This window comes from Salvelinus fontinalis, chromosome 2, assembly GCF_029448725.1.
Source record: "Salvelinus fontinalis isolate EN_2023a chromosome 2, ASM2944872v1, whole genome shotgun sequence".
Classification (NCBI taxonomy): Eukaryota; Metazoa; Chordata; class Actinopteri; order Salmoniformes; family Salmonidae; genus Salvelinus; species Salvelinus fontinalis.
The window spans coordinates 76,417,558-76,445,303 of NC_074666.1; the positions used below are offsets into that span (position 1 = coordinate 76,417,558).

Consider the following 27,746-nt stretch of genomic DNA (forward strand, 5'->3'; position numbering starts at 1 on the left):
TGGCATAGCACATCTTCCAGAAAAATAGTATCTCTTTTAAACTCGGGATTTCGTGGCTAATTGTGGTAAGAGAGTAATTCTGCTCATATATTAAGTATGTATGAACTACACATTGACACATCCAGCCCAAAGCGAGAGGTAAAAAAAAATACTTTAGTAGTCGACAAAGTTCCGTAGCGTGTCTTTAATGGTATGTCACAGCTCATTTGCAATAAAGAGTCCTATACATGAACGTCCTGACAGGAATGTTGCTACTGCTGATCAAAAGGAAAGAACGAGACAAACAAAAATCTTAAGAATATGAAATATATTTTGTTTTGATAATCACACACACATTCCATTTTTTTTAAAATCCACCTTCATTAACAGACATGGCTAAATCAAAATTCAACTATCAAACACACTTACACATACAAACCGCACTGAATAGATTTAATGGCATCCAACCCTTCTTTAACAGACTGTTTTGGTCACTGACGGAATACAGTATCATATTCATAACCATTACATTTGTATTATTGATGAGGACACTCTAAAAGTAGAGAACAAAATGGTTATTTGCCATTGAAATTGAAATAGGCACATCAGGCATTTCTGAGATTAATATTTAAAAATCTATTTCCAAAAAGAAACAGATCAGTGGTTGTTGTATTCTTCATCTATTCTTTATATTCTTCATTCCTAGAGGACATAGTGCTGAGTACTTTTTTTTGGCTGATACAACCAATCACAAAGGCAGAGGAGCGGGAGATGAGTGCTGCTGGGATTTTGGCAGTAAAACCTAGTTGCATTACTGAACTGTGTCCAGCAGGAGGCAGAAGGGCTTTGTAACAGTCACACTGGAGTCTGTTCACAGAGCTGTTTGAAGAGAGGAGGATAACAGTAAACACTCCATGACACAAGCCATGTGGGACTGTAGTCTCAGGATACCAGTGACATTTTAGATGAGGAGCAAAGGCACGCCTCTCTGGAGCACATCCTGTGCAATTTAGACAATGTTGTAGATTTAGGCCAAGCATACAGTCCATTCATCATGAGTGGCATAGCTTAGAGGAATGGGGGGGTGATGCTCTATCATGTGCAGAATCACATGATAGAGCAGCACTTGGTATTGTGTTTGGATGCCCTCTTTCCTGTTTCCTCGGCTCTGTGGCGTGGGGTTGGTCTGGGGGGATCATCCTCATGTCCCAGATCCTCAACCTCTTCCTGAGTGTAGCCCAGGATGACAGGTGGAACAGGGCCCTCCACAAAGACAACCAATCCACTCACGTCCTCCTCATCATCCTCATGCCCCACAGCCTCAACCTTTTGCTCAGTGCAGCCCAGGAAGGGTTCAGTCTCAGACCCAAGAACAGGAGACTGAAGAACAATCTCCTCCTCACCCGCGTCAGAAATGATCACCCGCTCTACCTCCACCAACTCTCTATCATCCTCATGGCCCAGACCCTCGCTCTCTGACTTTACCTCAGTGTAGCCCAGGAAGGTCAGTGTGACAGTGCCCTCCACAAGGTCTACCTGACCTACTCCTGTCTCCTTGTCCATCTCATCATCCTCACAGACCAGATCCTCAACCTTTTCCTCAGTGTAGCCCAGGGATGTAGGTGTGGCAGGGTCCTCCACATTGTCCACCTCCTCTTCCATCCCACCACCAACCTCTATCTTCTCCTCTGCCTTCTGTTGTGGTACAACTGGGATCTCATCCAGCAGCACTTGCATCCCGACATCGTTGATGACACTAAGGAGCTGTCCCAGCTCCTCAGCAGAAGGCTGTCCTTCTGCCCTGCCGACGTGGTGGACGCTCTTCCTGCTGTCATTGAACACCGTCTCCCCCAAGGCCCTGGGTGCTCCAGACACGGGCACCACAGACCTGATCTTGGTGACCCCTGTCTTTGAATCCCTCTCCACCTGCACTGCAACCATCCCCAGCACTGTAATACAGAGATAGAAATTATACAGGGCAATATAACAGTCAAGTCACTATATTTGGAATCATGGTCAGAGCACGGATTACCTGGGCTACAGAAACATAAAATATTAATGTTATATTCTACCCATACCACCACTCAAATACTATCAATTTAGCCTTTCCCCTAAAGGATGGCCTACATTACCAGTAGGTGAAGGGCGAGGAGGCACATTTTTGTGGCATATGTCAGAGCCTTCTTTGCTAATGTCAGCCTGCACAACATGAGTAAACAACACAAGGTCAATGTGCAGACTCACAGTGCACAACCCAGTACCCTTTCCACTCTCCATAGCCCCCAGCATGCATAAGAAATGTACCAAGAGAAACAAAGTGGGCTAAATATAACTATCGCCTGCATTCTGCTCCAGCCCTTCAACCCAGCCAGCCACATCGTTAAGCCTTACCCTGGAGGCAAAACCCAGCCACAGGAACAGATATAGAGAGAAATATGGAGAGAAATATGGTTTCCCTCATAGCAAAGGTATGTATAGATTTTTACTGTGGCTGGGCCCGTCCCAAATCAAAGGTGTGGATGATGATGAGCACTATCACATTTCTGTGGTGGAATCCTCCCCAAACAGTACCTGATCGACCTTCCAGTCCATTCTCATGGAGAACCCTCTCCATTACTGGCCCAGGGAGCTGACCCCCAGCAGCTCTGATGATGTCTAAAAGATAAAGATACAGTGAGCTAATTCAAAACCATTGTACTTTCCATACACAAATGCTAATGTGCTGCGCGACAATCATGCGTTTGAGTTATATCATATCAATTATAAAACAATCACAGCTGTGGCTTCATTCTGTCACCCTGATTACATTAGTGTCAGTCAGAAAGAGATGAAAGAACAGTCACATACAGGATGGTCTAAGAGAAAGTGAGAACAAATGAGATATCCAGGCCTAGGGCTAAAGGACCATGCAGGTGAAGCTTACCTTGTATCCCACCCTCTTCAATGTCAGCCTATGGGAAACAGAGGAGACCATTTTAAGTGGAACCCCTGGTCCTAACAGTCCTACAGTCACTGTCTCCCCCAAACACTTTCCTCTTCATCCCTGATCTCTCCCAGGCCCTGCGCACTGCCATAAATATGTCACAGTAACCATTAGAGCAGTGTGGCGCTGGGCTCAGCTTCGTCACACCATGAGTGTTAGAGATGAATACACACAGAACTTCCTTACTAAGTGTTAGTGTGAGCTAAATATGGACCATACATGAACCTGAATGTAAAAGTTCAAGTAATGGCCAGTATATTATATACACTGAGTGTGCCAAACACACCTGCTTTTTCCATGACATAGACTGACTAGGTGAATCCAGGTAAATGTTATCTCATTGATCCCTTATTGATGTTACCTTTCCTAAATGAGTCATGGATGGAGATAAGGATTTGGACTTGTGGTTTGACTTAATTCTCCGTACTGGACAATGATTATAACGGCGATTCTGATCCAACCATAAATTCATACATTGTGTCCCTGAACTGAGAGGATGGAAGTTCAATATGTAGCTAGGTGTAGTAGGCTAATGTTAAATAGCTAACGTTGCCCATGAAAGGAAGTTGGGCTAGCGAGCAAGCATTTTAGCCACGTAGCCTAAGGCAATTAAAAATACAAGTGTGTACTGTATGACAGAGTCATAGACCGTTTCGTCAACAGGAAAGAGCAGGATGACATTGGCGTTTCTCTACAGGTAGGGTGAGTCAACATGTTTCTTCCACTTTTGTGCACACACACACACACACACACACACACACACACACACACACACACACACACACACACACACACACACACACACACACACACACACACACACACACACACACACACACACACACACACACACACACACACACACACGCACACATCAGTACCATGGACAGCCACATCATGTTTGGCGTATGTTGATTGGACTAAATTGTTTTTGGTATATTTTAGTTGTCCCTGTATTAGACTAAACATAGGTGATTTGATGGTGTTGAAATGTTGAAGTTGAAATGGTGCTGAAATAGTGGAGGCAGCTCCTGTTTTCTTTGCGACTTGCGGTAACTCTACGTGGTTCTAAATCAATAGTTGTTTACTAGTCCAAAAACGTCAGAAACATTAACTTGCTTGAGCATGCTGTAGGTCATGTAACTGTTTGTCACATTCAATATGCTTTGTGGACTTCACCGGACAGATGTTGCTCTCCGGTTTTGTGATGATACAAAGGTGTGGTTGAATTTTTCTGCCACTGTATCATCTTATTGTCTCGGCCTTCGGCCTATATATCACAGTGGCAAGGCATATGAACTAACAGGTTATAGAGCAAACAACGCAATTAGCACTTTTTTCTGGCTTGGCTTCACAAGTGATTTTACCCACACACCGCTACTGGTGGAATGCTTTCAACACCTTGTTGTCCATGCCCTGACAGATTGAGGCTGTTCTGAGGGGAAAAGGGGGTGCAACTCAATATTAGGAAGGTGTTCCTAATGTTTTGTAGACTCAGTGTATGTTCCCCTGTAGAGTTCACAGTTGGTACGAGGTCAAAGTCCTGTCAGTCAATAGCCAGACACCCTTTAGGGCTCCCCCAATGTCTAGGGCTATAATGTCACTAAATGTCAGAGTCGGTTTTCCATAGGGTAGCATACATACACTCCTACTTTGAAACACGGGATCGGCACTTGCAATGTACTGTGGTTTGATTACCAAAGGGAGGCAAAAACCAATCTGCTGAAAAGGTCATAACTGCATGAACAAGGGGATACTTTACTATAGAGAAGAGTGGTTTCTGCTGAACATCAATCTGTAGAATCAGAGGCTTAGTGAGGGAAAAGATCTTGAATTGCTGTAGTTGTGAAATATCGAAGCTATTTATATTACACAGTTCCAAACTGAATCAGCTGTTATTAATGTAAAAACATTGAGACTATTGAGTAAAACAGACCATTGGGGTAAAAAAGTATACCGAACATAAATATAAACGCAACATGCAACAATTTCAACGTTTTTACTGAGTTACAGTTTATAGAAGGAAATCTGTCAGTTGAAATAAATTAATTAGGCCCTAATCTACAGTATGTATTTCACATGACTGGGCAGGGGCGCCACCATGCATGGGCCTGGGAGGGCACAGGCACACCCACTTCGGAGCCAGGTCCACCCACTGGGGAGTGGAGGTCCTGGACTGGCGTGGTTACGTGTGGTCTGCGGTTGTGAGGCCTGTTGGATGTACTGCCAAATTCTCTAAAACGATGTTGAAGGCGGCTTAAGGTAACAGCTCTGGTGGACATTCCAGCAGTCAGCATGCCAATTGCATGTTTTCTCGAAACTTGAGACATCTGTGGCATTGTGTTGTGTGACACAATTGCACAATTTAGTGGCCTTTTCTTGTCCCCAGCAAGGTTCACCTGTGTAATGATCATGCTGTTTAATCAGCTTTTTGATATGCCACACCTGTCAGGTGGATGGATTATCTTGGCAAAGGAGAAATGCTCACTTTCCATGTTGCGTTTATATTTTTTGTTCAGTATATAATGGGGAAAATCTGATAAGATATTTAATATGGCACAGAGGTATTTTAATTGATAAAGTATATTAAAAATCATATTGAAACTCAGGTTCTCAGAATGTCTCTGCTTTCTCCACTTGCCTGATTGTGACTCTGGGCATTGGTGACTGTGTAGCTTGTGGATTCAATGACCTCCACTATATCCTCACCAGTTGGCAACCTAATACACACACATTCCCACAATGATGACCGTAACACCCCATGACACATGGAACCAACACATTAATATACAAAGCCATTCACAAATACAATACATACATACAGAGGCATGAGTACAGTTCAGGGGAGGGTCAGTATCAAGTGCTTTATGTAAGAGATATTTAAACATCTGAGCATATCAACTCCCTCAGCCAACAGGCATGGGGAGTGATAGATTGTGTGTGTATGTGCCGTGGGTGTCTCACTCCTCTGTGTAGTCCTCAGCGCTGCGCCCAGGGACAGGCTGAGGGTTCTCGCTCAGCCACTGGTCCCTCAAGGACTTCCGCTGTGAGGAGAGATTTGGAGAGAGAGAGAGGGATGGAGAGAGAGAGAGAGGGTTGTTGACTATAACTAGGGTCTGCTATGTCCTGTGCAGTTAGCATATGCATGAAACGGCCTATGCTCTGAGCCATCTCTCTCAGCATGCAGCTCCCCCACCTGCCAGCTCATCCTTTCAAAACAAGCCTATTCTCTCAAATTCCCCATAGCAAAAGAAGCTAACAAAAACAAAAGCCGTCTGTCTCTATGAATACTGCTATGGTTATCCAGCATCCAGTAACCAAAACAAACAGCCCCTAGGCACAGAGCTCTGGCTGCCATTTTGGATCTCCAGCAGGATGAGTGAGGCCAAGAGCCTGGTGTTGTCTGTGAGGGAGAAACTGCCCCCAACTCCAGATCCCTCACAGGGAGGGCTCAGAGAGCCACACGTCCTCGAACCCGGGTGTAGGCTTGATAACAAGGGGTCTGATTGCGACTGACAATAATAAACCTGACCATGTTAATTTTGAGAGTGTTTGTAAATGGACCAACCTGCATTGGCTGCGGCTCAGTTAGATCCCTTTCAACCTGTGAAGCAGAAACCTTCCAGAGCCCAGAGGTACAGTAAAGGTATCCTCCTTTCATTCTAACTCAGGTATGACAACACCAAGCCGAGGGGTGAACATAGTCCTACCTAGCTCCAAGCCTCATCAATTAGTCATACGACAATGTGGGGAGTGTGATAGCAAGCTAAGCCACCACAACAGACAGACAGTGGTGAAAATGACACAACATTATATAGGAGTGGTGGTGACACTAAGTGGGCCTTGTTCACAACTATTTGCCAAGACAACCTTTTGGATGGAATGTATGTGACCGCTCCATGTGGACCAGTCTCTTACTGTGCTCAGAGTCAGAAAAGAAATGTAAGACAGGAGGGGAAGTGAGCTGTGCATACAGAGATGCTCTAACTGCTGGGCTGACTGGGAACAAGAGACTGTTCTCACACTTCACACGGAGGAAGAAGAAGGACGCCCCGTGGCTTCAGACAACTCTCATTCCTCTGCCATGTGTAAGGCTAGTGCCGCCAGCACAGCACACATCCTCAGGCAAACCCAGTAATGTAGAGTAGACTGTTTGTGTGGGCGGCTGCCTGAGTCATATGTGTTGATGGAGCGGCTCTAGCCACTCCACCACTGATCTGACGTGAAGGAGTTAATGGGGTCCAACAGGGATCAGTGCTGGTGGTCCCAGTGGAGGAGAGAGTTACTGACAAAGATCAACACAATGCACAGCTCTCTCTCTCTCACTCTGACTCACTCCCTCCCTATTTCTCTACAACCACCTCATCATTTCAGTTAATTTCTCTCTCTGCTACAGAGGTCATGCTAGCAGAGGTCATGGTAGCAGAGGTCATGGTAAGTTGATGAGCAGAAGAGAGGTGAACAGGAAGGAGGGAGAAAAATGCTGTTATACAGAGGAATAGAAGATGCCTTAGGACACCTCATGGTGTTGGGGATGTTGTCTGGTGTTATGGAGCTAATTGAGTTTATCATCACACAGGAGGGCTCCACCCTGGGCATGCGAACCAGCTGCCAGACATGTGGCTCCCTGCAACAGGACAACAGGGAAGGACAGACAGACAGACCTTGTGCTGGGCCTGCATCAGCCACTCCTCCTCCATCTCCCTCTTTGCTTTCTCGTCGTCCTGCTGCTTACGTCGCTTGTCCTGGTGATGGGAGAAGAAGAGAAAGAGACCAACAAAAAGAGAGAGATTTAGGGTTGAGTGGAGGTAGAGATATACTTATGTTTCTGAACCTAATGAGGAGCACTTCCTGTTATTAAGCATCTCAGACGTGTGTCACCAGAGAGACAGAGTCCCACAGCTCACACTGCTTTCAAGCTCTATTGAGATAGTCATAGTTGTCATTTGAATGATGCTGGAGAAGATAACAGCACAACTACAGTACTGTATATCTTACTACAGTATAACTGAAAAGCGGTGACAGTGGATTACAGTGACAAGCCCCATAGACACATATGCTGTTGACCGGTGGAACAGCTGGTTCTTTAAGGTCAAAGTGCAGAGAAATGGAGGCAAGGCTAGGAGCACGTGGGCATGCTAGCACTCCATCTTCATGAGCTAGTCTGACAGTAACACACATATCACACATACTGCACATTCATGTTCTGTTAGGAGGAGCGGTTCACTCCCATACACTAGCACCAATCCAGGCCTGAGACAGGAAACTACCACTGCTATCCCTTTGGACTTCTCATAGTTTCCCCAACATCCCTCCTTTCAAAAGCAACTGCAATTAGATTACGCTAAACAGAAGGGCTAATTTAGATCAGAATTTAATTAACGATTTTGGTCTAACCTAATTCAATAAGAACTGTGTTGGGGCATAACATGTGGGAGTTGGCTAGACCCCACTGCATCAAAGAAAGACAGGATAAAGCATGGATGGAAGGCATGAGCATTGTGTGTGTGTGTGTGTGTGTATGTGTGTGTGTGTGTGTGTGTGTGTGTGTGTGTGTGTGTGTGTGTGTGTGTGTGTGTGTGTGTGTGTGTGTGTGTGTGTGTGTGTGTGTGTGTGTGTGTGTGTGTGTGTGTGTGTGTGTGTGTGTGTGTGTGTGTGTGTGTGTGTGTGTATTTCTACTGTCTCTTAATGCTCAAGGTCCCTGTAGTGTTTAACCCTGCTGGTGAGGTCAGTAGTGGCCCTGAAGCAAACGCCATGCAACCCAATTGAATTATTCAAACATGGACAGACCTGGGGAGAGCATGGATGTACATGGCTGAGGGAGAGCAGGCATGTGATGTGGATGTACATGGCTGAGGGAGAGCAGGCATGTGATGTGGATGTACATGGCTGAGGGAGCGCAGGCATGTGATGTGGATGTACATGGCTGGGGGAGAGCAGGCATGTGATGTGGATGTACATGGCTGAGGGAGCGCAGGCATGTGATGTGGATGTACATGGCTGAGGGAGAGCAGGCATGTGGTGTGGATGTACATGGCTAAGGGAGCGCAGGCATGTGATGTGGATGTACATGGCTGAGGGAGAGCAGGCATGTGATGTGGATGTACATGGCTGAGGGAGCGCAGGCATGTGATGTGGATGTACATGGCTGAGGGAGAGCAGGCATGTGATGTGGATGTACATGGCTGAGGGAGAGCAGGCATGTGATGTGGATGTACATGGCTGGGGGAGAGCAGGCATGTGGTGTGGATGTACATGGCTGAGGGAGCGCAGGCATGTGATGTGGATGTACATGGCTGAGGGAGAGCAGGCATGTGGTGTGGATGTACATGGCTGAGGGAGCGCAGGCATGTGATGTGGATGTACATGGCTGGGGGAAATATCCATCATATAAGCATAATGTATAGTTAGTACATGTCAATGTGCTCTGTGTGGGTTGTGTGCCTAATGTTAGAATGCCTTTAATTGTGTTGACTTCTGCAGAATGTGAGGTTAAAAAGGGTAACTATTTACAGATCACTGCCTTGATGCAGAGTAAACGTCTCACTGCCCTGACCGTTGTTGGGCGTCTTTATCAATGCACAAGTTCAAATCAATTCGTAAGGTGGAAGTAAAACCCTGAGACTCACCTCTATAGCCTGCACTCTCTGCTGGTACTTCTCTGCCTCGTCCATGTTGGGTCTACAACACAAGAACACAGAGGAGAGTTATAGTTACTTTACTCAATTATTAAAAGTTATTCCACACATATTTGGCGAAAGCGCATAACTGATTTTCAATTCCCTTCGCTGTGGGACAGTGGATGAGAGAGTGTGATGATGTGATGCCAGATCCTAGATCAGTCATATATCAAAGCAGTGCAGAGGCTTCTCATGGAGAGACTGCTACACTACTGTATTCTGTCATGTACTGGGTCCTTTGGGTGTTGTCCTGTCATACTTCAAACCACCAACTACATGCTCATATTATTATACACTTTCCACAGAGGTGACTGGAAAACTGCCTGTTAGCAATATCTGCACTAGAGATGATTACTACATAATTCTTATATCATTATTTAAACCCTAAATGGGAGAGCAGAGAGGAACTGGGAGAAGGGAGAGCACATAGCAGCACATGATGCTGAGTTGCTGAGCTCCCAACAGTAATAAGTCTGACTGAAATTAAAGGAATGATTGATTCCTGGAGCAGCAACCTCACACACAGGGATAAAGTGTATGAGGAGAGGGAGTAAAACAGAGGCTGTGGAGAGGACTATGGATCCGTTTGGCTTACAGTAAGAGTGGGAGGGCAGAGCTGCTCTCAGAAGATATATTAGGTTCACACTGCCTTTCCCCTATGTTATCATTAACTGTAAATAAAATGCTATAAACCAACCTGTCGCAGCTTTGATCACTGACATGATAATGCCACTAGTCCAGAGTGTAATACACAGTGTACTACAGTACAGAGTGTACTACAGAGTGTACTACACTACAGAGTGTACTACAGTACAGAGTGTACTACAGTACAGAGTGTACTACAGAGTATACAACACTACAGAGTGTACTACACAGTGTACTACAGGACAGAGCATACTACAGAGTGTACTACACGACAGAATGTACTAGAGTGTACTACAGAGTGTACTACAGTACAGAGTGTACAACACTAGAGTGTACTACACTACAGAGTGTACTACAGTGTACTACAGTACAGAGTGTACTACAGAGTGTACTACAGTACAGTGTGTACTACAGTACAGGGTGTACTACAGAGTGTACTACAATACAGAGTGTACTACAGAGTGTACCACATAATGTACTACAGTGTACATAGTGTACTACAGAGTGTACTACAGTACAGAGTGTACTACAGTACAGTGTATTACTACATAGTGTACTACAGTACAGTGTATTACTACAGAGTATACTACACTACAGCGTATTACTACAGAGTGTACTACACTGCAGCATATTACTACAGAGTGTACTACACACAGCGTATTACTACATAGTGTACTACACTACAGCGTATTAGAATGTACTACACTACAGAGTATTACTACAGAGTGTACTACAAAACACAGTATACAACAGAGTGTACTACACTATAGAGTGTACTACACCACAGAGTGTACTACAGAGTGTACTACACTACATAGTGTACTACAGAGTGTACTACACTACAGCGTATTGTTACAGAGTGTACTACACTACATCGTATTACTACATAGTGTACTACACTACATCGTGTTACTACAGAGTGTACTAAACTACAGCGTATTACTACATAGTGTACTACACTACAGCGTATTACTACATAGTGTACTACACTACAGCGTATTACTACAGAGTGTACTACACTACATCGTATTACTGCATAGTGTACTTACACTACAGTGTATTATTACAGAGTGTACTACACTACAGCGTATTACTACAGAGTGTACTACACTACAGTGTATTACTACATAGTGTACTACACTACAGCGTATTACTACAGAGTGTATTTACACTACAGCGTATTACTACATAGTGTACTACACTACAGCGTATTACTACAGAGTGTACTACAGTATCTCATCCTGTCGTCTATTTAAACACACTTAGAAGTTTTGACATAAGAAGAGCTGGAAGATGCCGATTGAGTCAAACTCCAACAACTGTCAGAAGGGCTACACACACACACACACACACACACACACACACACACACACACACACACACACACACGAGCACCCACACACACACACACAAGCACACATGCGCACAAACACACACACACACACACACACACACACACACACACACACACACACACACACACACACACACACACACACACACACACACACACACACACACACACACACACACACACACACACACACACACACACACACACACACCTCATATCAAAGCTCACTCTGGGAGATGGCTGCTTGATTGAAGTTGCAAATGTGTTAACCAATAGAGATCTATAATGATTCACAGCCAATGCCAGCCATTTCATGAGAGCAGATTATATTATAATTATACAGTATTATAATTATACAGGTTATAATTCAACCTCAGATATTTACCTTATATCTTTAAATTAGGGCTGCACAGCTACAGTGTGATATAAACATAGTCAGCCACACAGGGCTATTGTTAGTCTCAGGCGGGCATTGTAGTGAGGGTGACAGACGGCTCTAGAGGTAAAGGGGGTGTTGTATTGACGGCAGGGCTGTGATGAAGAAGGAGGGGCTGTGACGTCTCACACCCAACACGGGGGTCATTAGTGGCCATTGTCACGGTGATGGAGTGCCACAGGCAGAGGTTCATTAGAAGAGGCACAAGGGCGCTGCCAACCCGGGGGACTCTCCTTGTCCAGATGATGGACGTCTTACACACTGCCAACCGCCAGCCAGCCCAGAGCCCCCCCACTCACTTGGACACCCCAGTCCTTCTGTGTCTGTCTGTGTATGACTGGCTGCTGCTGCTACCCTGGAGAGAGTATACCACTTTGTTTGTACAGTCTGGAGGTGACTGAGATGAGCTATGGTTTGGGGGGGGGGGGGGGGCTGTGTTGCTTTGGCAGTCGAGCTGCTGTTTCTAGACACCATTTGTCGCATGGTATTCTCCTGGGAATCAGCAAATGTGACGTGTGCTGCTTATCATATGAGCCCACACTTCTTAGAGAGAGAGAGATTTCCTGGGAGGACGTCAGGGGACCGGATCTTCCAGGGAGCTTCCCAAGGATCCTGCTTAACTTAAATGTAACTTCCCAGGAGAAATGACTAGGGCCAAAGGGACAGAAACTTTCCATGCATCAAATGTCCCTGTACACTGTACTGTAACTCAGCCCCTTGAGAGACCCTGACCTGAAAGAGAGAGATAGAGGAAAGAGAGACACCTGGGTCCTCTGTGACCTGACCTGGACTGAGGGGAAAACACAATGTACTTCCGACAGCTACAAATCGAGCACTTAAGCCAGAGTCCCTGCAACCCTTTTCCACTGAGTGGAGTCTTGGAGCGGGACCAAAATGGAATGTAAGCACAGACACTGAGGCTGGCGTGTGGGTGTCCCTCACCTGTCCCCACTGAGCTCTCTCTCTCTCTCTCTCTCTCTCATCCATCCGTCAGCAGAGAGAGAAGTGCTCTCACGGAACATGGAGTGCCCACTCAGGCTGAACTGATTTCTCTCCAGCTGTGGGTGAGATCCAGGGACGGAGTGAGTGTGTTGTGTGTGTCACATTGAGTGTCTCACAGGGGGACACAGATAGTATGTACAGAAAGGTGGGGGATGTAAATGGGTGGGTGATGTGTGTGTGGGAGAGCGATAGATCTGACCTGTGTTTCTCAGCCACAAACAACTGCAAGACGTCTGACAGTCAGCGCCTTATCTTCTCCAAGGGGGTTGGAAATCTCCTCTGTCTTTTCCCGCTTAAGGCACGGCTCACTGAATGTGACTGTGAGACTGGAGGGGGGAGGAACACTGGGAGATATTTACACCAGTAGCACAGCAGGAGACACATTCTGTAGCCTGACACCATACAGTACAGTATGCATTACTGATACATACAGAACTATTTGTGTACAAGAAAGAACGGCTTTACACATTCAGTATTACTGTAAATACTCTGCTGTATGAACAACACTCAAGAGGAGCACTGCCCATAATCTTGGAATGGTGGGTGGAAACGTATGGGAAAAAGCAACATGTAAATGTTGCTCCTCAATAGGGAACCCAGTTTCTCACTGTGTGGAGGATCGGGATAACCTCACCCTGGAATCCTAACTATGTGGAATGGATCTCTCCCTGGAGCTCCCCATGAACTCACTGTGGGGGAGACCAGCCCAGGGATGGAGGTCAAATGTTCTCCAGGAGTTCTGGTATACATTATTTTGAGTGCCAGGAGTTTTTCCTGGCTGTGTGATCTGACCAGGAAAGACTTGGCCTTAGTTGTGACTATAACTAGGGCCCAGATTTTTTTCTGGCCAGGTCCCATGGTCTGGAAATAACTCCTGGCCCTAAATGCATTGTAATCGCAATTGTTAGTGTAAAAACAAGAAATGGCCAATCTGTTCTGGCCACTGGTCTTCATGGCACATCCAGTCCACAGAGTGAGACAAACTCAGACCCTGCCACTTAGCCATATTCTACATGGGGGTGAGAGTCAGCCAGTCCAGAGAGAAAGCGATTCTCTGTCCCAGAAACTAGTCATGTACAAAAGTTACGCTGCTCCGCTCCCTAATGTATAATTCAGCACTAGGAAGGCATTCTCTCTGTCCTCCGGAACCGACTCGGTTTTTAAAGTTACTTTCTGTGTTTTCCAAGTCCTCCTCTACTTCCTGTTGCTGAAAGCATGGATTCAATTGTTTATACTTTTGGTTTTTAATAAAGTGCAAGTGCTTTAAGTCCTTGTGGGTGTGCATGTCTGCATGCATTTGTTTGTTTCTGTGAATCTGTGTACGTGCGTGTGTTTGGTAGATTGAGTGCTGAAAGTATAGGGAGCCGTAAAAGTGACAGAATATGAGTGGAATCAGACATATTTGATTTGAATGCCACAGAAGTATAACTCACAGAACATTCTTCCCCAAAAGCAAAAGCAGGTCTGGAGGAGGAAGCTCACAGCTCTGTGACTGACGTGATGGTGGGAACTCTGGAGGTGTGAGAACAGTATAAGCTCCCAGTGAGATTCTGGAGGTTATCAGGAAGATACACATCTCCCCTGCAAGGTCACAGCTGTAGTTTTATTCACATCCAAAACATCTCTAAATGGAATGTAAGGCAGGGATCAGGGAGATAATTGGGCCTTAGCAGAGGTGTTCACCCAGCAACAATATTCATACACCAGTAACTATGGGATTTCCTGAACTCTGTAACCAACACCACCATTTCCAGGAACAGAGGTGCAGCTAACATTCCAGTACAATGAAGTCAACCAGAGAATACAGCACGTTCCATCGGAATCACTGTTGTCCAGACATACTGTAGACTGTGGTACTGTACTAGGCTGAGTCAGGACAGGAGAGCCCCAAACCTCCTCAGCCTGGCACAGGATGGGCTGCTAGGAGCCAGGACTTCCAGGACTGGTAGGCTTTACTCAGCTGAAAGCACACAGCTTAGCAGGAAAGACTGACTCACATGGTCTCTCTGTCAGGGACTTCCACCTGGGCCACGCACGCACGCACGCACGCACGCACGCGCGCGCGCGCGCACACACACACACACACACACACACACACACACACACACACACACACACACACACACACACACACACACACACACACACACACACACACACACACACACACACACACACACACAAGGAAGCAAGGAAGCTCCTGCCATGTTGAGGCCCAGATTGCAGGACATGTGTCTGTTGCCTACCAAGCATTTGCATTGTCATTGTGGGTTACTTCATCATTGGGTTCAATCACCATCAGAGCTGTGCTTGGGGGCACAGATGGCTCCTGTGTGCTCTGTTTGTTTGTCTGAGCCTCTTTGTCAACGTCTCTAATTAGAATAAGGAGAAACAGTATGCTGCTTCCCAACAGGAAGTAAGATGCAGCATTACACTCCATTTAACTTCACAAGAGCTCACACAGGAGCTCCGCCTATCACGTGCACATGCACACACACCGACGGTCAAACGTGCATGCGCACGAACACACACCCACACTCACTAACACACACACTTCACCTTTCCCTGGCAAACACACTTGGATGGATATGCTCTCTCACTTCGTAACGGTTTTCCTAGAAAGAGTACCGAACTGTGTGCCGTTTAAATGTGTGCCGTTTATACTGAACTAAAATATAAACGCAACTTGTAAAGTGTTGGTCCCATGTTTCATGAGTTGAAACATGGGACCAATTGTGACGGTGGGGTTATGGTATGGGCAGCCATAAGCTACTGACAACAAACACAATTGCATTTTATCGATGGCAATTTGAATGAACAGAGATACCGTGACAAGATCCTGGGGCCCATTGTCGTGCCATTCATCCGCCGCAATTAACTCATGTTTCACCATGATAATGCACAGCCCCATGTCACAAGGATCTGTACACAATTCCTGGAAGCTGAACATTTCCCAGTTGTTTCATGGCCTGCATACCAGACATGTCACCCATTGAGCATGTTTGGGATGCTCTGGATCAATGTGTACAACAAAGTGTTCCAGTTCCTGTCAATATCTAGTAACTTCAAACAGCTATTTAAGAGTTGTGGGATAACATTCCACAGGCCACAATCAACAGCCTGATCAACTCTATGCAAAGGAGATGCAAAGTGTCACGCTGCATGAGGCATATGATACTGACTTTTTCTGATCCACAACACAATTGTTTTTAAAGGTATTTGTGACCAACAGATGCATATCTATATTCCCAGTCATGTGAAATTCATAGATTAGGGCCTAATTAATTAATTTAAATTGACTGATTTCCTTATATGAACTGTAAGTCGATAAAATCTTTGAAATTGTTGCATGTTGTGTTAATATTTTTGTTCAGTATAAATGCCTGTCCTATTGTCATGGAATAAAATAGGGTGGGACCATGAGACGTGACAGTGTGGTTGTGTTGAGCATAAACTGTTCAAGTATTCAGTTACTACGTGATCCAAACTCAGGTGTTCCCAAAACTTTTTGGCCCGTGACCCCAATTTGATATAAAAAATGTTTTGTGACCCCACCATGTAAAAAAAGTAATGCAATCAACAGCCATTGTATAGTTTTTATTATTATTGGGGCTATGACAGTTTATTACAAATCAGTCTGCCTGTACTTTTGACAGTATTTCGGTCTGAAGGGAGTATGGTTTGAAGTAAATGAAATGCATCAGAAAGGTATTGGGAAGTTCAGAAGATCAGGGCCTGGTCTTGTCTACTCTGTTTTAATGAGTCATGCGTGGCTTGTGGGCATGGTAGAAGGAAACAGAAGACACATACAGTACATGTTTCAGAAGACACATACATGTTTCAGGGTACTGGCATAACCCCAGTTCTATGAACCAAGTTACTCTCCCGACCTCATTTTCAAACCAGGTGACCTCTAGTTTAGGAAACGCTGTCCCAACTGCTGTGTATGTACAGTATGTCAGGCTGCTGTAACGCTCGTCTAATGCCTCCTCGTCGGATGAGGAGAGGCGAGAAGGATCAGACCAAAATGCAGCGCAGGTGGAATACATGATGAATTTAATAACAAGACGAAACACGAAAAACACTTGAAAAGATTACAAAACAATAAACAAAGTCAACAGACCTGAACAAACGAACTTACATAAACACGAAGAACGCACAAACAGGAACAGACTACATACACAAACGAAAACGAAACAGTCCCGTGTGGTGCGACATACACAGACACAGAAGACAATCACCCACAAACAAACAATGTGAACAGCCTACCTTTATATGGTTCTCAATCAGAGGAAACGTCAAACACCTGTCCCTGATTGAGAACCATATAAGGCTAATTACCAATGAACCTAAACATAGAAACACATAACATAGACTACCCACCCAGCTCACGTCCTGACCAACTAAACAAAGTAAAACAAAGGCAAATAAGGTCAGGAACGTGACAGCTGCATTCTCTTCCCTGCCGTACCTACCGTGCCAAATCAAAGCAATGACATGAGGAGGTGACTGAGCCTAGCTATAGTTAATGGGAACAGACCAGGGTACAAATCAGATGATCAGATGCAGCCAACGCTTGCACCCCACCCCCATCCTCCACTGATATACTGTCCATACACATGGATACACATGGACACATGCACACTTGGCTGCATAAACAAGCAGGCAGAAACAATGTGCTCTAGATTGCATGAAGTGTTACTGTAGTCTCTGCAGCAGCACATTGTGTGAATGGAATATTCTGCACAATGAGGGCCGAGAATACACAGTGTTGACTCAGGAAAAGTTCATATCTCATAAATAGTTAAAAAGCTGGACTTTTAAAAGAATTGGTTAACCTGTGCCCTGCAAGTTTGGCGGTCTACAAAATATGCATTCAGGGAGGTGGAAATTTGCTTTTCTGGGCTGCCTAGTACTTAATAACTATGGCTCTGGCCTGGAGAATGTGGCCTATAAGCATTACATTTTACATTTACATTTAAGTCATTTAGCAGACTTATCCAGAGCGAATTACAAGTTACAAGACATACATTCATACTTTTTTTTTTTTTTGTACTGGCCCCCCGTGGGAATCGAACCCACAACCCTGGCGTTGCAAGCACCATGCTCTACCAACTGAGCCACACGGGGCCTGGAGCATGCCTGGTTAACTTTGAGATGAACCTGCTCTGAACCTACACTGAACCTGCTCTGCTCACATAGACTTCTCTCTACCTCTACCCAACACACACAACACCTCATCCTTTACACTGTTGACCATTATCATCACGTTATACAGTTCCATTAAAACAGCAGAGTTGTCATCATTATGGAGAGAAAAGCCATAGCACAATGAGTTAAAGCTGGTGAACCTTACCTTACTTTCAGTGATTCAGCCGTTCTAGTCCATGATCAGAATGAAACTATCCACAATGATCAATCAACATTACCGCATTACAGCAATTATTGTCTGACCGGCAACATCGAATTTGAAAGGCCTAATCCTCATTCAGTAATAAACACTCTAGAAATATAAGTAATGAGCAATATAACTACTGACCTTTCATTTACTGCTGCTTAAAATGACAGCTAGGTCACACTGCAATGACAGCTAGGTCACACTTTGAGCTGAGGCTGGGGTCCTATGTGGCTCAGTTGGTAGAGTATGGCGCTTGCAATGCCAGGGTTGTGGGTTTGATTCCCACGGGGCACCAGCAAGAAAATGTATGCACTCTCTACAGTAAGTCGCTCTATATAAGAGCATCTGCTAATGACTAACATGTCAAGAAAAGAAAAGAATGTAAGGCCAGAGTGTGCTTGTTGAGGAAGTTTGAGCTATAGCTGTCAGTACCTGTGCCCTGCAGGAGGCCACGTTTAGGTTTGGTGTGGAGCAAACCAAAATTGGTTCTGTAAAGGTTCCCAGTACATTTGTTAGGTTGTGGCAAATATTCTCTTAACACAAAAACTGTCTCGTTGTGATGATTATAGAATGTTTGTATAAAACATTTGCCTGATGTTCCTAGTACACATTTAATCTGTTCCCAGAATGTTTCATGTTGTGTGGACATTATAAGAGTTCCCAAAACACAAAAACTGTCCACTTGTGATGATTATTTAAATGTTTCTATTAGGTTGCAAAAAAACAACATTTGCCTGATGTTGCAATATCATTCCCAGAACAACTACTTTGTTTCTTTAAAAGTTCTTAAAACATTTATTTAGGTTGTGGGAACATTGTGGGGATATGACAAGAGATAGGTTCCTAAAACACAAAAACTGTCCATTTGTGCTGACATTCAGATAATGTTTGTATCCGGGTGCACAAAACATTCCTTTGATGTTGCAAGAATGTTGACAGAACAGCCTTTCTGAGTTCTTTAAAGGTTCCCAGAAAAGAGAGATAGGTTCCCAAAACACAACATATGCATGGTTGTGATGAAATTCATACAATGTTTAAGTTAGGTTGCACAGGACATTCCCTTAATGTTGTAAGAATTAAATTAGACCGTTTTTATGACGTTCGTGGACTATTCCATTGATTTTAACGAACGTCATAAATACAGCCTCATTGTTGCAACTCCCCAACGGGCTCGGGAGGCAATGGTCGAGTCATGAGTCCGTGCCTTAGACTGCTGCACCACTCGGGGGGCCCTTTCCAAGGATACCCCCCCCCCCCCCCCACACACACACACTCCTAAATATGAGCATTTTTGCAGACAAGCTGATATTCAGTCCCATAGACACTCAGATCCCCTATGTACTTGAACACCAGTAAATAGTTTACTGTTCTGACTGGTTCTTTCATTCAGCTGACAGCAGCACTGATCTCTGACCCTTTCACGATGAAGGTCATTGAAAAGCCTGCTCACGTCTCGTCTTCACACATTCCAGGCAGTGAGAACACATTTACTGTACACACAGAGACAGTAAGGCTGCAGAGAGCAGAGTGTACACAATGTAATCTCCTGTAATCTCCTAGTCTAGTAAAGTCACATGTCTTGCTGTTATTCCCTCTGTAGGCTTTCCACCTCCTTCATAGAAACAGGCTGCTCGTCGAACATCTTATTCCACAATGATGGGCATTAATATGGAGTTGGTCCCCACTTTGCTGCTATAACAGCCTCCACTCTTCTGGGAAGTGTAATGTGGTGCGTGCTGGTGGCAGGGAAGTCAGGCGCAGGAGAATGAACTTGGTAAAAACGGAGCTGTTTAATAAACATCAAAACCTCCAAAAACCAAAGTATACAAAATAACAAATAGAGGGTGCAAAATCCATCGCACACCAGAAATAACAATAAACACCTACATACAACAAACAATCTCCGACAAGGACATGAGGAGAAACAGAGGGTTAAATACACAACATGTAATTGATGGGATTGGAACCAGGTGTTTAGGAAGACAAGACAAAACCAATGGAAAATGAAAAAGGGATCAATGATGAATAGAAGGTCGCTGACGTCGACCGCCGAACACCACCCGAACAAGGAGAGGGACCGACTTCGGCGGAAGTCATGACAGGAAGGCTTCCACTAGATGTTGGAACATTTCTGCGGGGACTTGCTTCCATTCAGCCACAAGAGCATTAGTAAACTGATGTTGGGCGATTAGGCCTGGCTTCCAGTCTGCATTCCAATTAATCTCAAAGGTGTTCGATGGAGTTGAGGTCAGGGTTCAGTGCAGGCCAGGCAAGTTCTTCCACACCGATCTCAACAAACCATTTCAGTATGGACCTGCTTTTGTGCATTGGATTGTCATGCTGAAACAGGAAAGGGCCTTCCCCAAACTGTTGCCACAAAGTTGGAAGCACAAAATCATCTAGAATATCATTGTATGCTGTAGAGTTAAGATTTCCCCTCACTGGAACTAATAGCCTTGCCCGAACCATGAAAAACACCCCCAGACCATTATTCATCCTCCATCAACTTTACAGTTGGCACTAAGCATTCGGGCAGGTAGCGTTCTCCTGGCATCCACCAAACCCAGATTCGTCCGTGGGACAGCCAGATGGTGAAGCGGGATTCATCACTCCAGAGGACGCGTTTCCACTGCTCCAGAGTCCAACGGTGGTGAGCTTTACACCACTCCAGCCGATGCTTGGCATTGCACATGGTAATTTTATGCTTGTGTGTGGCTGCTTGGCCATGGAAACCCATTTCATGAAGCTCTTGACGAACAGTTATTGTGCTGACATTGCTTCCAGAGGCAGTTTGGAACTCGGTAATGAGTGTTGCAACATAAGAGAGATAATTTTTACGTGCTACACGCTTCAGCAGTCCCATTCTGTGAGATTGTGTGGCCTACCACTTCGTGGCTGAGCCGTTGTTGCTCCTAGACATTTCCACTTCACAATAACAGCACTTACAGTTGACTAGGGCAATTCTAGCAGGGCAGAAATTATACGAACTGACTAGTTGGAAAAGTGGCATCCTATGACGGTGCCACAATGAAAGTCACTGAGCTCTTCAGTACGGAGCATTCTACTGCCAATGTTTGTCTATGGAAACTGCATGGCTATGTGCTCAATTTTATACACCTGTCAGCAACGGGTGTGGCTGAAATAGTCGAATGCACTAATTTGACGGGTGTCCACATACTTTTGTACATATAGTGTATGAACTGAACATAGACCAGCCTAAACACTACATTTAAACAAATGCATGCAATCATTTACACATGTGAACCTGACCCAAACGCAGATATCCTGTACATGATAGCACAAACCAACCATGCACACAACCACATAAGGACAAGGCCTGCTGTCATGCACATAGTCTAGAACTCAAATGCAGAACTATACACATATGAGGACCACATATACAAATACATTACGCAACACTAGTATGTCCTCATTCTGTCCTCCCCAACAGTCTGTAAATCGTATCTCATTCTATCTATGCAGATCATATTCCACTTAATCCTTGTTTATTCTGTGTAGGCTAAGGCTCACGCACATCTGATAAATCATGGCGTCCAGTTCATCACACCGTGTGCTCCTCCACAGCACCCTGATCCAGTTGGAGGACCAAACAGAAGACATAAGCTGTTGTTGTTCCCTAGCTACGTTGTTTTTAGCCATCGACCCTGCAGCCTCTCTCCTCTGCCTTAACACCATTACATCGTTAGGGAGGGAGGATTACATCATTTGGGCGGAATATGCGGAATATATTAATGGTTATGTCTTTTCAAGTCAGATTAGAGATGAGGTCATGTTGTTAACCTCAGCGTTATGGTATGCATGGCTTTGTCATGTGAGGATGTCTACCGAGGTTCCTTGACACAGCTTGGATTATGAAAAACAGATTGTCCATTCAAATGTGTAAACCCTTTGGAAAATAGTGTGTTCAGCCTGTCACAAGTATTTTACACTCAATATACTCTTTGGAAAAGGGTATTCAATGCACAATTCATATACTTTCCTTCTACACCTCACTTGACAAGTGTTTTCACTGATTCAAATTCAGCATAAAAATGGCAAAGGAGAAAAAACATTTCAAACCATTTTTAGATGTTTCCAGAGCATTCTAATGCAGCTTCCTGAAATAGCTCAATGTCTCTTGGTAGAAGTTACAATTTAAGCACTTTAATAAAAACAATTGGCCTTGTCAATGTACAGTGCAAGTCTAATGAGTTCATGGCTCCATAACGGGAAAGAGCATTCATCAAGCACTTTGCCTCACTTGCCAGGCTTATATTTTAACTCCGCATTGTTGGAATAGGACCCGTACGTTATTTATGAGGCAGCACTAGAGGGAAAGGGGCCCAACTATAGTCTTATTGAAGGGTAATTAGATCCATGTTTTCTCCCACTCTACACTCAAAGACTCGATCATGGACACTGTTACTGACACTTGTGGCTGCTTCGCGTGATGTATTGTAGTCTCTACCTTTTTGCCCTTTGTGCTGTTGTCTTTGCCTAACAATGTTTGTACCGTGTTTGTGCTCCTACCATGTTGTGCTGCTGCCATGTTGCTACCTTGTTGTTGTTGTGTTGCTACCATGATGTGCTACTATGCTGTTGTTGTCTTAGGTCTCTCTTTATGTAGTGTTGTCTCTCTTGTCATGATGTGTGTGTTGTCCTAAAAAAATGATATCCCAGCCCCCGTCCCCGCAGGAGGCCTTTTGCCTCTTGTTAGGCTGCCATTGTAAATAACAATTTGTTCTTATTTGACTTGCCTAGTTAAATAAAGGTTAAATAAAAACTAAAAATAGATTAGATTGAGGCAGAATGAACAGCCATTGTCTGATGAGCCTCCAAATGTCAATTCAAATCCTACACATCTGTCCTCATATCCCTTGGGCGTACTTTGAATGAATTTGTGTACAGTATAAATATGTATTCAAAATCTGAAGTATCGCATATTGAATTTTGTGGCAGTCGAGGTCCTTAGATGTTACATAGTCATTGTAACAACACGTTGTCCAATCCATAACGCTCAGCTGTGTCATTTAGGCGGAGGTTCCTTTCAACAGAACACCACCCAACATAGGACGGCCGACGTCATGTCAGAGTTGGATGGTAAATGTTCCAATAAATGTTGATTTATGGTCCCCTACCAGCCATTTCCCCGGCAGTGGCATCCATCCCCTCAAAAGTGGGTCACATGTGAAAGTAATGGGGGCTGTGAAACAGGACAGAGCAACCCCATAAATAATGGAGAAGGGAAAGCAAGGCGGTGTTAGCCGCAGCGGCCATATTCCTTTGTCTGTAATCACATTTCTCGGCCCAGCTTTGTCAGGCAAATCCGTCGAGGTTTTGTGTCTAATGGTGTCTTTCCATCAAGGCGTAAGTCTGATTCACGACTCTGGAGTGACAGCCCATTGTCTCCTCCCTGAACCCAGAATCCTCAGGGTTTTCTCAAGCTGTCAGCGTGTGTATCCACGGGCTCATTAAGCTGATGACGGGATGGAGATTTTGTGGGGAGAAGGAGAGCGGGCATGGCTGAAAACAAACAGCTCAAAGCTCTCCATCAATCTAATTGTGTGAGAGACTGTGCTGCTGATATCACCAAGGAGATATCACGGAGAGCAGCGCTCAAATGTGTTAATTGAGTTGACTCTCGATTTCCAAATCCACGGGCAGGATTTTAGTTTTGCCTCATCTAAGGAACAGTGCTGTACATTTCCACATCCATTCGATCTACAGTAACAATCATAAAAACTACAGTACACAAGTATTTTGCACAGTAAGCTAATTCCTCCATATCTCAGAACATCTGATCAAGACCAGAACTACCTGAGGTTACGGAGCAGCAGATATTCAGTATCAAACTGCATGGTTAACGTTCCTCTCTCCGGAATCCATTTTCCTTCCTGTGACTGAAGCTCTGACATTTAACTGTAATGGCTCGGAAGAACATGAACCACAGCTATATTTTCAGGAAACAGCGCTGCTTCTCTTTGAGATGACTGACAATAAGTTAGCCATGTGGCAAGAGCTTCTGAAGTAAGTCTCTTACCTGACGTGATGTGAAACATCAAATATTCAAGAGAGCAAAATTCACCTGCCTTTACAAGAGCAGCGCACCCCACCACTGAAAATTGTTGGCTCTGGACAGGTGCAAAGCCCTTGTTACAACCTAATCTCGGTTAACCAAGAACTAAAATCTCACATAATTTTGTTATGTTTATGTAGTCTGTCCACGAAAGATTAGTTCCAACCAAACAACCAATACTCTGAATGTTTAAGGGGGCACAACCTTTTGGCACTATCATATGGTTTCTCGCAATCTCTTCAACGGGAATTTTAGATTGCTGCTTTGACCTTAGTGCTTGAGATTTTACACATCGACAAGAAGTCAGGTTGCGAACCGGCTGTAAAGGCTTGACACCATAGGAGCGTAATGTATTTCAAGATTCTGACCAGATGGAGCCACGAGAACCATCCCTTCATCTCCCTCCTCCCCCTCCCCCTCCCCCGGTGTTCCTCCCTCTGTGTTCTACCTAATGAAGCACTTTGCTGGAGCATGTGGGTGTCTTTAAGTGAGTCTCACCCGCCTCAGGCCCAATCTGGATGCTCATAACACTGGCAGACACTCTACACACTGCATATTTCCCTCTCTTACAGAGAGCAGAGCGATGGCTTCAGACGCCGTCCACCCTAGCACCAACACTACCACTCTGATGATGTGAAATCAATATGAACATTAGTGCCCTAATCACTGCTAATGTTCTTTATGATCGTTACCCATTTACTAATTAATTACAAGACATTTCTTTGATATTCATATTCACATGAATATCATTATTCACATGACTATCATTATGGTAATGGGTGATATTTTGCCTAACAACAAGCTCTATATTTGGTAGGTGGAGCCTGTTTCAATTCTAGACTAGTTATCTCCTATGAAGATCCTCAGCCTGATGCTGATATGTGTTTAAGCTCTGTTGCAGAAGACGTCATTGAGTAATGAGGGACTGTCTCTGTACTGCAGCATAGAGGCCAAGAGCTGGAGTGGTGGTGTTGGGATGGTGCGGTGTGGCTGGAATATAGAAGCACTTAATTCCAATTAGACTAAATTTGATTATTGTGCCCTGGCTGAGAATCCCAAAGCAATTTGTCTCCTTAAGCATTGAATCCATTTTCGGGGATCTTTGTTGCCATGGAGTAGGTTAGTTAATGAAGTGCTCACTGTTAGAGGTGTGTCAGTCGTCTATGACTGACAGGTTGTTTATCAGTATTGAGTGGGTCACAAAAGCAGCTATTTTAAATGCACAGCTTATATTAATGTGCACCAAGTCACAGTCATCTCTCCTATACCAAAGGCAGGGATTTGTGTCTTAAACTTTGCCAATAGAGTGAGGTGACAAAGTTCTTCAGTTCAGGAATGCCCAAAAATGACCATTTATTATTTAACATCAGGCAGTCTATTGTGAAATGATGCAGGTACTTGGTTTTTACACTTTGAACAGGAATACAGTGAAAGCTGAAGAGATTAATTTCACATGATATTCATACAAATGTGTCATTATATTGAACCAGCCCAGTTCTAACATTATAATAAGCAATGTTGCAAAACAAAATCTTTTTTTTTTAAGATCTGTGGCACAACCTCAATGTTGAATAATATTGCAAAATGGGATCCAACTTGGTACAACTTCATGGGATACGATAATACGAAGTTGACCCGTAGAGTGGACTTTTAAAAGAGATGATGAGCTACAATAATTTACATACAACTGAAATGACGTGTAAAGCATTTGAACAAATAGGTAAATAGCCTTACCTTGCGTAACTTTCACTCGCAGTTGGAATGTAGAACAAGCGCACAGAAAGATATGGTTCAAGGACTCAGGTTGAAAAAGTGATGAACTCTTCAATCAGATTTGACTGTATTTTCCACCTCTACGATGTGTAACGTTTGGTATGAAAACTGCTGGGAAGTTAGTAAGAAAACACGAATTCGTTTGTGGGAGTGACCACAAAGTTCAGTGAGACGTAAGAGGAGGCTAGAGTAGCCCACTCCATAAGGAACACTTCGGCGCGCCTCTCGTTCAGGGAAGGTACCAGGGAAGAAGAATAGCATGCTCCAGAAGAATGATCGAGACCGTTAACTACCGCAGTAGTCTTAGCGTTTTATTTTCTAAAAACAGTTTTAGAATATGTCTTGCTGCCAGGATAGGTAGCTAAAAAAAAAGTGAAACGTTAACTTGAGGTCGGCTGTTCTTGGTTATCTCATCCGTTTTCATGGGGGTCGGTTAAGTTAAGATAACAAGGTACAGCCTATGGCCAGATACCAGATACCGTATGGGCCATATGCCACACAGTAGACATGTTAGGGACCCTTCCATGGTATGTGCTCTATTGTAAACGTCATTGTCACATGTCTGGAAAAGGCCTCAATATGTATAAGCATACCTATACATTTAAAAAATATATTTAAACCATTGAAAACCCATTGATTATTACTTGATAATTCAGGAGAGGGAAGCCATTTAATCCACTAATAGTGTCTGCTTGGCTGACTGCATGGTCTATCACCAAGGCAGAGTGGAGTCATTATGGGAGTGCTCTTTTGATAGTGTACACATGAGACAGTGATTAATAATCAGCTCTGTAGGAGCTGCACTTCTTGTCATTATAATGAGCTTGTGTCCCCAGCCAAATTTGACAAATGGGATATTTTCTGCATGCAGGTTTTCTACCTGTCATTTGGGATGCCAGCCTGCTCCAACCTGAGTAACCTTGCAGCTTCATCCATTAAAATGAGCCCTGTGCTACCTACATTTCCATCTCATTAACACCCTAAACCTCAGTGTACTCTGCCTCGGGACCCCATCTGGTGTGTTCACAATAACATGCATCATTTCCCCCATGCCTGAAGGCTTTTCTGGGTCTTTCTTACATGAACAAGAAGCTCCATCAGAACCTGTAAAAATAACTGAAGCGCGTAAAACAAAACAGCATCAAAACATTTCACCTAGTCCCTGTCGCTTGCATGGCCAGCCCACTCATTGTATCCATTCCGTCCATATTTATTACACCAACCCGAAGCAGCCCAACACAAAGTATAGACTACAGTACAGCTCCAGCACTGCGAGCGCAAGTATGGAGACCACTCTAGCAGACATTTGCATAAGGTTAAGAGAGGTCAGTCAGGCATTTGCGAGGCTGACTGAACATTGTGTCACACCTTTTGTCGCTCTGAGCACCCTCTCCTCTCACATCTGTGTTACCTAACTGCT

The 27,746-nt window shown here is 44.4% G+C and overlaps 1 protein-coding gene and 1 non-coding gene across 3 annotated transcripts; both read right to left on the bottom strand.

The window, feature by feature from the left end:
• Nucleotides 1-169: 169 nt before the first annotated feature.
• On the bottom strand, nt 170-26,533 carry LOC129826480 (paralemmin-2-like). 2 transcript variants are annotated; one of them, XM_055887265.1, is made up of 8 exons: nt 26,288-26,533; nt 9,592-9,643; nt 7,627-7,707; nt 5,927-6,006; nt 5,604-5,682; nt 2,903-2,930; nt 2,551-2,634; nt 170-1,928 (listed from the first exon to the last, which is right to left on the bottom strand). In XM_055887265.1, exons 2-8 carry the CDS (start codon nt 9,634-9,636, stop codon nt 1,087-1,089), a joined length of 1,239 nt encoding a protein of 412 aa, XP_055743240.1. In that variant the 5' UTR covers nt 9,637-9,643; nt 26,288-26,533; the 3' UTR covers nt 170-1,086. The 2 variants fall into 2 exon arrangements, with proteins under 2 accessions (XP_055743240.1, XP_055743230.1); XM_055887255.1 differs by lacking the exon at nt 26,288-26,533 and adding an exon at nt 13,020-13,129.
• trnaa-ugc (transfer RNA alanine (anticodon UGC)) lies at nt 18,136-18,211 on the bottom strand. The gene has a single exon. It is a non-coding gene; the product is annotated as a tRNA-Ala (tRNA).
• Nucleotides 26,534-27,746: the final 1,213 nt, after the last annotated feature.

What these genes read in the sequence shown, in the direction of transcription:
- LOC129826480 (XM_055887255.1), bottom strand. Translation starts at nt 13,099, where the DNA reads ATGTTCCGTGAGAGCACTTCTCTCTCTGCTGACGGATGGATGAGAGAG. An exon ending in AGAGAGCTCAGTGGGGACAG is followed by an intron (nt 9,644 to 13,019) that starts GTGAGGGACACC and finishes CTTGTGTTGTAG; the next exon opens with ACCCAACATGGACGAGGCAG. An exon ending in TGGACTGGAAGGTCGATCAG is followed by an intron (nt 1,929 to 2,550) that starts GTACTGTTTGGG and finishes TCTGTATTACAG; the next exon opens with TGCTGGGGATGGTTGCAGTG.